Source organism: Macaca mulatta, chromosome 14 (genome assembly GCF_049350105.2).
Source record: "Macaca mulatta isolate MMU2019108-1 chromosome 14, T2T-MMU8v2.0, whole genome shotgun sequence".
Taxonomy (NCBI): domain Eukaryota; kingdom Metazoa; phylum Chordata; class Mammalia; order Primates; family Cercopithecidae; genus Macaca; species Macaca mulatta.
In genome coordinates, this window is record NC_133419.1 from 72,503,107 (window position 1) to 72,516,849 (window position 13,743).

Sequence of the window (13,743 nt, forward strand, 5' to 3'; positions counted from 1 at the left end):
GGTTGGGGAAGTTGGGAGATTTGGTGGCTCTACAATTTATGGCCTTTTGAGATCCTTGCTCTCTATAGCTGTCTGGGAGGTTGGAAACCCGGGCTCTAGTCCTTGCCCTGATCCTCCGGATCTCATTTTCCTCATCTATGTAACAGGACAGAGGGGTTGGAAACTGATGAGATTAGCTCAAAGGATCCTGGCAGCTCAGGTTGCAAGATTTTTTTCAGACCTGAGCATTTGGGAAAAAATGGGGTAGGTGGAGCTTAGGGACTAGCCTTAGGCCTGTACTGTTAATTCACCCCCTCCCACTTCCCCATGGAGGCTTGGTTGGTGCTCACAAGCAATAATTAACTGCTGAGTGGCCTTCGCCCAATCCCAGGCTCCACTCCTGGGCTCCATTCCCACTCCCTGCCCCACTGCCCGTCTCCTAGGCCACTAAACCACAGCTGTCCCCTGGAATAAGGCAAGGGGGAGTGCAGAGCAGAGCAGAAGCCTGAGCCAGACCAAGAGCCACCTCCTCTCCCAGGTATGACACTCCCCATCCCCCTTCAGAGGCCACACACCCTATGGTACTCCCAGCATGTGTTAAGGATTTGCTGAACGGGAAGGGCCCTCTGTTTGCCTGAAGCCCAGAGAATCTTGAAGTGGAGACTGAGGCCCAGACCAGAGTGTGGCCTGCTCAAGCTTAAATGACAAGTTAGTGTTCATCTCCCTGAACTAGTACCTGGGCTCTAGCCCTTCAGTCCAGCACTGAGTTCTCAGCTCTTCTAGTCTGGGGCCCCAAGGTTGGGGGTGGGGGTCATGATTGTTGGTGGGGAGGGGTCACAGCTGGACCAAGACCTGAAGGTGAAACTAGGAAGGTGGGAAGGGGGCTTGCGGAGTGATGCTGGTCAAAAGGACAGGAAGAGAGCCTGGCTTCAGAAGCAGCCACGGCAAGAGAGACTACTGACTGAACAGCTGGGCTCCACTGAGGGCTGGGGAAAGGATTTTCTCAGCCCCCATCCCCAGCACTGCATATTGGCTGCACCCATGAGAGCCTCAGCACTGTGAAGGTGCAGGGAGCAAAGGCCAAAAGAGCTCTGGCTTGAACTTGGGTGGTCCCTGCTGTGTGACTTGGGGCATGGCCCTTATCTGTGCTCAAATGCTTCTGCAAAGATTAAACTGGCTATCCTTTGTTGATTTCCCCTTCTTACATTTAATCCTTGCAGGAGAAAGCTAAGCCTCAAGATAGTTTGCTTCTCTTTCCCCCAAGGCCAAGGAGAAGGTGGAGCGAGGGCTGGGGTCAGGACAGGCTGAACGGGAACCCTGTGCTCTAAACAGTTAGGGTTTGTTTCCCAGGAGCTAAACCCAAAGGATCACCTGGTACTCCCTGAGAGTACAGATTTCTCTGGCGTGTCCCTCAAGGTTAGTGAGTGGGTCCACAGAGGCATGACTGGATCCTGGAATGAATGAATCAACCATGAGAGAATGAATGAACACTGGAATCAATAGAGTAGCAGAATAATGGATTGTGGAGCAGGAAGGAGAGCTGCTGGGTGGGAGTTCAATTCCAGGCCTATCTGAACCCTGCTGTGCAGTCAGCCTGGAGACAGCCCAGCTCAGGCCCTGCCTAGACCCCTGTCAAGGAGGCCTGTCAAGAGGAGAGGAGGGGCAGCACGGGGGCAAGGCAAGCTTGAGAGTGGGAAAGCATGTCCACTTTAGCGACTGGTATGTGGAAGATGAGTTAGAGGAGACAGATGGAGAGAAGTCATAGGAAATAAATTCCGAGCATTTTAGGGGGACCCAGACACCTGGTGACCAGTGGAGTGAAGGAAACAGTCACCTCCCAAAATTCAGTGTCTGAGGTCAAAGGATTGAAGTTCCGTGATGACCAAGGAGAGGCCAGCTCTGTGGTAGGGGGCACAGGAGCTCTCCAAGGCCCCAGGGCTGTCTAGCTGGCTGCCCCCTGCCAGCCCCTGTGCCCTGTGACCCCCGTCCTGCCCCGCCCCGCCCCAAGATCCCATGGTTTCCAGGAGGGGCCTACAAAACTAGCTTGAGTGATGAGGCTAGAAAGGGCTGGGACCAAGGTTTAAAAAGCAACTATGAAAAACCACACTGCAGCCCCCCAGCTAAAACATTTTTATAAACTTTTTGTTTTGTTTTGTTTTTTGAGATAGAGTCTCACTCTGTCACCCAAGCTGGAGTGCAATGGCACAATCTTGGCTCACGTAACCTCCGCTTCTTGGATTCAAGTGATTCTCCTCCCTCAGCCTCCTGAGTAGCTGGGACTACAGGCACATGACACCGCACCCAGCTCATTTTGTATTTTTAGTAGAGATGGGGTTTCACTATGTTGGCCAGGCTGGTCTCAAACTCCTGACCTCAGGTGATCCACCCACCTCAGCCTTCCAAAGTGCTGGGATTACAGGCGTGAGCCACCATGCCCAGCCCATTTTTGTAAACTTTTACAACGTGTCAAAATCTGACCTGAAAATTAATGTGAGCTTATGTATAGTTTTAATTTATCCCACCAGTGTAACTGTTTCACCCCAGAACATACACTTGATTATTGGGTATATGAAAATTATATTATATTTGAATCACCTTTGATGAAATCCTAAAAAATTTTAACTCTGAAACATTTGAATGAGGCATTGTGGACCTATGACAAACTCCTGGCTATTTCTGCATTTTGACCAAATCCATCCTTGAATTATATCACTTGAACCTCGTGATCACCTGGAGAAGGCAATGAGGCTCAAGCCAGGGAGGGGTGGTATCTAATCCCACCTCTCACTGGGTCTGGGAAAACTGAGGGAGATGGGGGCAGGGCTCTATCTGCCCCAGGCTTCAGTCCAGGCCCCACCCTCCTGGAGCCCTGCGAACAACTTAAGGCCCCACCTCCGCATTCCTTGGTGCCACTGACCACAGCTCTTCCTTCAGGAACAGACATGGCTCAGCGGATGACAACACAGCTGCTGCTCCTTCTAGTGTGGGTGGCTGTAGTAGGGGAGGCTCAGACAAGGACTGCACGGGCCAGGACTGAGCTTCTCAATGTCTGCATGAACGCCAAGCACCACAAGGAAAAGCCAGGCCCGGAGGACAAGTTGCATGAGCAGGTGGGCCAGGGGGTGATCTGGGGTGGTGAGGGACTGGCTCAGGAAGAGGAAACCAGGACATGGAAATGTCAAACTCCATTCACTGGTGAAGTGAAGGCAGACAGACCCACAGGAGGAGCCCTTCAGTTTGCATTAATATGGGTGACTATTTCACAGACACTGTGTGCCAAATGTCGGTACAATGCCAACAGTTCACCTTCTTGATTGTTGAGTTTCCGCATGACATAGATAAGGAAGCAGGCCCAGAGGAGAGCCTGGGAACTGAAGTTGGAGTGACTCATCCTGGGGTTGCTTGATTTAGGGATTTAGACTTTGAATGACTCCTCCAAAGATCCGAGGGAAGAAACTGCATACTGTGCATAGTGGCCTCTTTTCTGCCAGCCCTAAACAGCTCAAGAAGGGAGAGTCTCTCACATTATGAGGCTGGGTGCAAAGCATTCTTTTTTTTTTTTTTTTTTTCCTGAGACGAGGTCTCCATATGTTGCCCAGGCTGGTCTCAAACTCCTGGACTCAAGTGATCCTCCCACCTCGGCCTCCCAAAATATGGGATTACAGAAATGAGCCATACCCCTCCTGAAGCATCTTGGTTCATGCATCTAGCAAAACTTTGGGCTGTGTCTCTCAACCACATTGGACCTGAGTTCTCCCTATAACATTTATTTTGCTACCACCCGTTTAATATCCTGAACATGATGATATAACTAAAGAAAAAGCAGAGGAAAAGTAATTTGTAGTCCGGTGTTATGGCTCACGCCTGTAATCCCAACACTGTGGGAGGCCGAGGTGGGCAGATCACTTGAGATCAGGAGTTCTAGACTAGCCTGGGCAAGATGGCAAAACCCCATCTCTACTAAAAAAACACAAAAAATTAGTCAGGTGTGGTGGCACATGTAGTCCCAGCTACTCAGGAGGCTGAGGTGAGAGGGTCAACTGAGCCCAGGAGGCAGAGATTGCAGATCGTGCCACTGCACTCCAGCCTGGGCAACAGAGTGAGACCCTGTCAAAAGAAAGAAAGAATGAAAAAAAAAGAAAAAGAAAGGAAAGGAAGGAAAGAAAGAAAGAAAGCAAGAAAGAAAGCAAGAAAGAAAGCAAGAAAGAAAGAAAGCAAGAAAGAAAGAAAGCAAGAAAGAAACAAAGAAAGAAAGAAACAAAGAAAGAAAGAAAGAAAAAGAAAGAAAGAAAGAAAGAAAGAAAGAAAGAAAGAAAGAAAGAAAGATGAAAGGGAGGGAGGAAAGAGAGAGAAACTTGTAGTATGCATTTCTTTTTTTTTTGTTTTTTCTTGAGATGGAGTTTTGCCCTTGTTGCCTAGGGTGGAGTGCAGTGATGCAATCTCAGCTCACTGCAACCTCCACCTCCCAGGTTCAAGTGATTCTCCTGCCTCAGTCTCCTGAGTAGGCACACACCACCACATCCAGCTAATTTTCTGTTTGTTTGTATTTTTAGTAGAGACAGGGGTTTTACTATGTTGGCCAGGCTGGTCTCGAACTCCTCACCTCATGATCCGCCCTTCTTGGCCTCCCAAAGTGCTGGGATTATAGGTGCGAGCCACCGCACCCGGCCTTAAGTGCACATTTTATTTATTTATTTATTTATTTATTTATTTATTGACATGGAATCTTGCTCTGTCGCCCAGGCTGGAGTGCAGTGGCACAATCTCAGTTCATTGCAACATCCGCCTCCCGGGTTCAAGCAATTCTCCTGCCTCAGCCTCCAGAGTACCTGGGACTACAGGTGCCTGCCACCACGCCCAGCTAATTTTTGTATTTTTAGTAGAAATGGGGTTTTGCCATGTTGGCTAGGCTGTGGTCTCCATTCTTGACCTCAAGTGATCTGCCCACCTCCACCTCCCAAAGTGTTGGGATTACGGGCGTGAGCCACTGTACCCGGCCCACATTTTAATATTTAGCTCATCAGCCTTAAGTAACGAGATTCAGAAAGCTTGAGGATAGCCACACAGGAGCATAGATTCCACTCATCCTGAATTTCACAGCCATCACAAGTTAGTTTTTAAGGAAAAATAGTAGTTCCTAAGTTGTTTCTCAATAATTTATAATAAAAATGACATCCGCAATTGATTGGCTATACATTGTTTTTTGTATCACAAATTCCGGGAACAGATAATGGGTGAGGCAGCTAGTCAGGGACAAAACACCTCCTGAGTAGCTGGGATTACAGGTGTCCGCCACCACACTTGGCGAATTTTTGTATTTTTAGTAGAGACGGGGTTTCACCATGTTGGCCAGGCTGGTTTCAAACTCCTAATCTCAGGTGATCCACCTGCCTTGGCCTCCCAAAATGCTGGGATTACACGAGTGAGCCACTGCACCAAGCCTGAGGTTACAATTTAAATTGCTTTTTTACCTTCAAATCTTTGTCACCTCAGTGAGGCTTAATCTGACCACACTATTACACTGCAAGTCCCCATCCTTCTCCCTTGCTTAATTGTTGTCCAAAGCAATAATCAGGTGATGTGTTCATTGTTGTAACTCTAGTTTCTACACAAGTACCTGGGTGAGAGTAAGTAGGATCTCAATAAAGGTTGAATTAACAAATTTTGTAATGACTGCAACTCCAACAGGAGCTCCCTTCTGGGCTCCCACAGTCTCTGACGGCCCTCTCCCCTAAAGAGGTCCCAACAGCAAGTATTTTCCTGGGTGACTTCCAGTGGGCTGGGGAATGAAGGACTAAGAGGGGAGACACTGCATGTGGAATATTCTGGCTGTTCTGGCTGTGGACCGAGTCCTGTGTCATCCCCCATCCAGTGTCGTCCCTGGAAGAAGAATGCCTGCTGTTCTACCAACACCAGCCAGGAAGCCCATAAGGATGTTTCCTACCTATATAGATTCAACTGGAACCACTGTGGAGAGATGGCACCTGCCTGCAAACGGCATTTCATCCAGGACACCTGCCTCTACGAGTGCTCCCCCAACTTGGGGCCCTGGATCCAGCAGGTATGCATGGCTTCCTGTAGGTACAAGACCTAGCAGAAGAGCTGAACTTTCCAGGCATCTCTGCAGGCTGCGATCCCAGCTCCAGTTCTATTCAGGGCTGGGTTGCTGGGATTCTTGAACCTGAGCCCTTCTTTTGTAACAAAATCTCCCAGGTGGATCAGAGCTGGCGCAAAGAGCGGGTGCTGAACGTGCCCCTGTGCAAAGAGGACTGTGAGCAATGGTGGGAAGACTGTCGCACCTCCTACACCTGCAAGAGCAACTGGCACAAAGGCTGGAACTGGACCTCAGGTGAGGGCTGGGATGGGCAGGAACGGAGGGATTTGGAAATGGAGGTATGTGGGTGTGGAACAGGGATGTGACAATTTGGGGTTGTAGGGCTGGCAGACCCCAAGATAGTTCTGGGCCCTGTGGATAAAGGTCTTCCTTCTTCTCTACAGGGTTTAACAAGTGCCCAGTGGGAGCTGCCTGCCAACCTTTCCATTTCTACTTCCCCACACCCACTGTTCTGTGCAATGAAATCTGGACTTACTCCTACAAGGTCAGCAACTACAGCCGAGGGAGTGGCCGCTGCATCCAGATGTGGTTCGACCCAGCCCAGGGCAACCCCAATGAGGAGGTGGCGAGGTTCTATGCTGCAGCCATGAGTGGGGCTGGGCCCTGGGCGGCCTGGCCTCTCCTACTTAGCCTGGCCCTAACGCTGCTCTGGCTGCTAAGCTGACCTCCTTTTACCTTCTGATACCTGGAAATCTCTGCCCTCTTTAGCCCCATAGCTCCCAGCTATTTGGTTCCTGCTCCTTGGTTGAGCCTCTGACAGCCACTTCGAATAAACCGGACACCGCACATGTGTCTTGAGAATTATTTGGGTATGAATGGGAACGTGACTGTTTTGTTTTCCAATTCCCGTTGATTGAAACCAGTGAGACTGGGCCAATTCCTAGCTCTGACAGTTGCTATGAACTAACCTGATACTTAACTATTCTTCTAACTTAGGAGACATTCGTAGCTCTCAATTTCATTTTTCACTATAGCTCCAATCTAGAGCCAAGCCCAGGAATTTTTTGTTTGTTTTGAGACAGGGTCTCACTGTCACCAGGCTGGAGTGCAGTGGCATGATCTTGATTCACTGCAACATCTGCCTCCTGGGCTTAAGCAATCCTGCCACCTCAGCCTCTCAACTTGAGACCACAAGCATGTGCCACCACACCTGGGTGTTTTTTGTTTTTTGTTTTTTTTTTGAGATGGAGTTTCGCTCTTGTTGCCCAGGCTGGAGTGCAATGGCATGATCTCAGCCCATGGCAACCTCTGCCTCTGCCTCCCAAGTTCAAGTGATTCTCCTGCCTCAGCCTCCCAAGTAGCTGGGATTATAGGCATGCGCCAGCATGCCCGGCTAATTTTGTACTGTTACTAGAGACAGGTTTTCTCCATGTTGGTCAGGCTAGTCTTGAACTCCCGACCTTAGGTGATCTGCCTGCCTCGGCCTCCCAAAGTGCTGGGATTACAGGCATGAGCCACTGCGCCTGGCCCCACCTGGCTAATTTTTACATTTTTTTTGTAAAGAGGAGATCTTGTTATGTTGTCCAGGCTGGTCTCAAACTCCTGGCCTGAAGCAAACCTTTCATCTCAGACTTCAGAAGTACTGGGATTACAAACATGAGCCACCATGCCCAGCACAATCTCAGCTCACTGCAACCTCTGCCTCCCACATTCAAGCAATTCTACCTCAGCCTCCTGAGTACCTGGGACTATAGGTGTGGGCCACCATGCCTGGCTAATTTTTCTATTTTTATTAGAGATGGGGTTTCGCCATGTTGGCCAGGCTGGTCTGGAACTCCTAACCTCAGGTGAACCACCCACCTTGGCCTCCCAGAGTGCTGGGATTACAAGTGTGAGACACCATGCCCAGCCTAGCTCAGGATTTTATCATTTAAACTGAACGTAAGTCTCCCAGGGTTGATTCCTGTGCTGTGCTCAGCTCTCCAAAAGAAGAGATGGGAAGGCTGTAGCCAGCATGTTTTGGATGGGTTGCTGGGAAGAAGGTAAGGGTGGCAGCAAGAGCCATACAGCACTAACAGCTAATACCCACAAAGCATTATCTGCTAGGCACTATCCTACCTAAATTGTTTATATCGATGATATGTAGATACTACTGTCTGCATTTTCCATATGTAGAAACAGACACATAAATTAAAGAACATTGCCTGACCAGGTGCGGTGGCTCACACCTATAATCTCAGCTATTTGGGAGGCCGAGTCGGGCGGATCACCTGAGGTCAGGAGTTCGAGGTTAGCCTAGCCAACATGGCAAAACCCTGTCTCTACTAAAAATACAAAATGTAGGCCGGGCGTGGTGGCTCACACCTGTAATCCCAGCACTTTGGGAGTTTGAGGCGGGTGGATCATGAGGTCAAGAGATCGAGACCATCCTGGCTAACATGGCAAAATCTGTCTCTACTAAAAATACAAAAAAATTAGCCAGATGTGGTGGTGGGCGCCTGTAGTCCCAGCTACTTGGGAGGCTGAGGCAGGAGAATGGCGTGAACCCAGGAGGCGGAGCTTGCAGTGAGTCAAGATCGCACCACTGAACTCCAGCCTGGGTAACAGAGCGAGACTCCATCTCAAAAAAAAAAAAAAAAAAAAAAAAAAATTACGAAACAGCCCGACGTGGTGGCATGCGCCTGTAATCCCAGCTACTCGGGAGACTGAGGTGGTAGAATCTCTTGAACCCGGGAGGCAGAAGTTGCAGTGAGCCGAGATCGCACCATTGCACTCCTGCCTGGGCAACAGAGCGAAACTCCATCTCAAAAAAAAAAAAAAAAAAAAGAACATGCTCTTTCCCCTCATGGAGCGAATAAATATGTGTGTGTGTGTCTTGAAGGGATAATGGTTCCGTGGCTGACCAGAGGAGCTGAGCCTAACCTGCTCTGCCAGAGCTAGGACTGGAACCCAAACTTCGACTCCTAAGCAGGTTCCAAACTAATAATCTGAAGGGTTTTAAGGCAGTGTTCTCCATTAAATATAGTTTGTAACCTTTGTATTAAGCCAGGTTATGTTACAGTAACATTCCTAATATTTCTGTGGCTTCATACAACTCACCTTTTTGGGTTCTTTGTTTGTTTGTTTTCTTTTGTTTAAAGACAGAGAGTCTCTCTCTGTCATGCAAGCTGGAGTAGTGGCGTGATCATAGCTCACAGCAGCTTCAAACTGGGCTCAAGTGATCTTCCTGCCTCAGCCTCCTGAGTAGCTGGGACTACAGGTGTGAGCCACAACATCCAGCTAATATATACGCATATAAAATATGTATTGTATATATGATAATAAAGACAGGATCTCACTATCTTACCCAGGTTGGTCTTGAACTTGTGCTGAAGTGATCCTCTCAAAATGCTGGGATTACAGGTGTCAGCCACTGCGCCTGGCCACAAATCATGTTTGTTTCTTGCTCAAGCTACAATGTTTAATGTGGGTTATCAGAGGGATTCTGTTCATTTCTCTTTCCTGGACTACATTAGCAGCCAGGAAGTTCTGCTTCTCACTGGAGGCCCAGGCTGATTGGAGGCTCCATCTTCTATGAGACAGGAAGAGGGAACTTGGCGAATTCCATAAGGCTCTTCAGATTTCCACCTGTCACTTATATCATTGGCCAAATCAAGTCATGAGCATGCCTAAATTCAAGAAGACCAGGAAAACATGATCTTATCATGTACTTGGAAAGACAGGAGAATCACAAGGTTTGCAACAGACCTAATGATGACTACAAAGACCTCATTATTTTCTGGTCAGTTTCTATTTCTGACATGGTCATAGTTACAAATTTAATTTTTCAGCTAGATCCTAGTAAGAAGGAGGACCAACTCTTTAAACCTATGCAAATAACTACATCAACCCAGGCTGGGCATGGTGGCTTATGCCTATAACCCCAGCACTTTGGGAGGTTGAGGCAAGTGGATCACTTGAGGGCGGGAGTTCAAGACCAGCCTGGCCAACATGGTGAAACTCCATCTCTACTAAAAATACAAAAAAATAAGCTGGATATGAAGGCACATGCCTGTAAACTCCAGCTTGTTGGGAAGCTGAGGCATGAGAATTGCTTGAATCCAGGAGGTGGATGTTGCAGTGAGCCAAGATCGTGCCACTGCACTCCAGCCTGGGCGATGGGCAATGGAGTAAGACTCCGTCTCAAAAACAAAACAACAACAACAACAACAACAACAAAAAACCAAAAACAACAACAACAAAGAAAACTACACACACACACAGAAAAAACCAGAAAAACTACATCAACCTGAAAAGTGGAGCAATCCACTGCTGACCGCCCAGGGTAGTCTTGTAAACAAGGTCAATTGATGCATCATGTTCTCTACAGGATCAGTGACACCATTTACAAATATGATTTGTTGGCCGGGTGCGGTGGCTCAAGCCTGTAATCCCAGCACTTTGGGAGGCCGAGATGGGCGGATCACAAGGTCAGGAGATCGAGACCATCCTAGCTACGGTGAAACCCCATCTCTACTAAAAAATACAAAAAACTAGCCGGGCGAGGTGGCGGGCATCTGTAGTCCCAGCTACTCGGGAAGCTGAGGCAGGAGAATGACGTAAACCCGGGGGGCAGAGCTTGCAGTGAGCTGAGATCCGGTCACTGCACTCCAGCCTGGGCAACAGAGCGAGACTCCGTCTCAAAAAACAACAACAACAACAAAAAACAACAAAAAAAACCCAAATATGATTTGTTTACAGATATATTTGGATTAGTGGAATTTAAGATAAGTACCATCTAAAACCAAATTTTTTTCTTTTTTTGAGACAGAGTCTCACTCTGTCACTAAGGCTGGAGTGCAGTGGCACAATCTCGTCTCACTGAAACCTCCGCTTCCCGGGTTCAAGCAATTTTCATGCCTCAGCCTCCCAAAAAGCTGGGATTTTAGGCATGTGCCACCACACCCAGCTAATTTTTGTATTTTTATTAGAGACGGGGTTTCACCATGTTGGTCAGGCTGGTCTCAAACTCCTGGCCTCAAGCAATCCACCTGACTTGGCCTCCCAAGGTGCTGGGATGACAGGCATGAGCCACTATGCCCGACCTATTTCTTTTACTTATTTATTTTGTGTGTGTGTGTGTGTGTGTGTGTGTGTGTGTTGGTTTTTGTTTTGAGACGGAGTCTCTCTCTTGTCCAGGCTGGAATGCAGTGGCGTGTTCTCGGCTCACTGCAATGTCTGCTTCCCAGCTTCTCCTGCCTTAGCCTCCTGAGTACCTGGGACTACAAGCATTGCGCCACCATGCCCAGCTAATTTTTGTATTTTTAATAGAGACAGGATTTCTCCATGTTGGCCAGGCTGGTCTGGAACTTCTGGGCTCAAGCGATTCACCCACTTCGGTCTCCCAAAGTGCTGGGGTTGCAGCCATGAACCACCAAGCCTGGCCCACTTACTTCTTTTTTGGACCAAAAGTATAAGTGATGAATGCAAAAATTGATAAATTGGACTTAAAATTCAAAACTCTTGCTCTTTAAAAGACAGCCTTAAGAAAATTAAAAGGCAAGCAACAGACTGGAGGAAATATTTACAAAACACATCTGATAAAGGATCTGTATTCATAATATACAAAGAACACTTACAACTCAGTAATTATAAGGCAGTTGACCCAATCAAATAATGGGCAAAAGAAATGAACAAACTTCATTAAAGAAGATACACAGGTCGAGTGCGGTAGTTCATGTCTGTAATCCCAGCACGTTGGGAGGCTGAGGCGGCCGGATCACTTAAGGCCAGGAGTTCAAGACCAGCCTGGCTAACATGGCAAAACCTGTCTCTACTAAAAATACAAAAATTAGCCAGGTGCGGTGACGCATGCCTGTAATCTCAGCAGCTCGGGAGGCTGAGACAAAAGAACTGCTTGAAACTGGGAGGTGGAGATTGCAGTGAACTGAGATCGTGCCACTGTACTCCAGCCTGGGTAACAGAGCGAGACTGTCTCCGGAAAAAAAAAAAGAAGATACACAAATTATGAGTAGTTACACGAAAAGATGCTCAACATTATTAATCATTAGAAAAATGCAAATTAAACCCCCAGTGATATACCATTGTATACCTATTAGAATGGCAATAATAATAAGATAGGCAATAACGAATGTTGGCAAGGATGTGAACCCTCACACAGTGCTGGTGGGGGTGTAAAATGGCACAGCCCTTTGGAAAACAGTGTGGCAGTTTCTCAAAAAGTTAAATGTAAAACTACCATACAACCCAAAATTCCACTTCCAAGTATCTACTCAGGAGAAATGAAAATGAACATAACAAAACTTAATTATGAATATTCATAATATTAGGTACCATTATGCGTAATAGCCCCAAGCTGGCAATAACATATATATATATATGATTTTTATTTTTTTGAGACAGAATTTTGGTCTTGTTGCCCAGGCTGGAGTGCAATGGCATGATCTTGGCTCACTGCAACCTCCGCTTCCTGGATTCAAGCAATTCTCCTGCCTCAGCCTCCGAAGTAGCTGGGATTACAGGCACACACCACCACGCCTGGCTAATTTTTGTATTTTTAGTAGAGACAGGGTTTCACCATGTTGACCAGGCTGGTCTCAAACTCCTGACCTCAGGTGATCCACCTGCCTCGCCTCCCAAAGTGCTGGGATTACAGACATGCACCACTGCACCTGGCAATAACCTAAATTTTTAGCAGCTGGTGAGTGGATAGACAAAATGTGGTGAATCCATACAATAAAAGACTGTGCAGCTATGAAACGTGATGACACTTGCTATGTTGTGGATGAGACTCAAAAACATTATGCTAAGAGAAAGAAGCCAGACCTAAAAGGCTTCATGTGGTTGATTTCACTTACATGAAATGTGCAGGAAAGACAAATTTATAGAGACAGAAAGTAGAGTAGTAGCTGCCTGGGGCTGGAAGTGAGAACAGGGATTAATTGTAAATGGGCATGATGGGGGATGAAAATTACTGAGGGGATGATTCTGAGTTTCTGTGGGGTGTGCACATGAGGGAAAGTATTCTAAAAAATTTGGCATGTGGCTCCATAAAAATCTATCATCTGAGACAAACTCCATCCCCAATCTTTAAAAGATTGGTTGGAGGCTGAGTGTGGTAGCTCACGCCTGTAACTTCAGCACTTTGGGAGGCCAAAGAGGGTGGATGGCTTGAGCTTAGGAGTTTGAGACCAGCCTGGGCAACATGGTGAAACTCAGTCTCTAGAAAAAAATACAAAAATTAGCTGGGAGTGATGGCGCGAGCCTGTAGTCCCAGCTACTTGGGAGGTTGAGGTGGGAGGACCTCCTGAGCCCGGGGAGGTTGAGCCTGCAGTGAGTGCTGATTGTACCACTGCACTCCAGCCTGGATTGACAGAGTGGGACCCTGTCCTCCCCACCAAAAAAAAAAAAAAAAAAAAAAAATTTGATGGGATTTGGCAGTTAAGGAGCGAGTCTATTCTTGGTGTAGATGTAGATAACACCATTAGAGATGTTTAGTAGGCGGCCCATTGACCAAGGACCTTTTTTTAAAAAGAGTGTTTATTCCAGCTGGCAAAGGTAAGGTTTGCTAAATTGAGTGTTACAGACCAGAGCCAGGGGAAAGAAAAAGGCTATATCATATGACTAGTCCCCCAAAAAATTAAAGAAAAGGGAATATGAAGTACATTACCAAAAATACCAAGACAATAACCACAATCATATCTCTTTCA

The 13,743-nt window shown here is 47.3% G+C and overlaps 1 protein-coding gene across 3 annotated transcripts; it reads left to right on the plus strand.

Annotated features, from left to right (window-relative positions):
* Positions 1–307: 307 nt before the first annotated feature.
* FOLR1 (folate receptor alpha) lies at positions 308–6,903 on the plus strand. Of its 3 annotated transcripts, NM_001194647.3 has the most exons (6): positions 308–517; positions 1,330–1,395; positions 2,914–3,089; positions 5,852–6,040; positions 6,193–6,328; positions 6,478–6,903. In NM_001194647.3, the coding sequence occupies exons 3-6, from the start codon at positions 2,922–2,924 to the stop codon at positions 6,756–6,758; spliced, it is 774 nt and encodes a 257-aa protein (NP_001181576.1). In that variant the 5' UTR covers positions 308–517; positions 1,330–1,395; positions 2,914–2,921; the 3' UTR covers positions 6,759–6,903. The 3 variants fall into 3 exon arrangements, with proteins under 3 accessions (NP_001181576.1, XP_001114655.1, XP_077817412.1); XM_001114655.4 differs by lacking the exon at positions 1,330–1,395 and having other exon boundaries at positions 380–517; positions 6,478–6,880; XM_077961286.1 differs by lacking the exon at positions 1,330–1,395 and having other exon boundaries at positions 380–517; positions 6,202–6,328; positions 6,478–6,880.
* Positions 6,904–13,743: the final 6,840 nt, after the last annotated feature.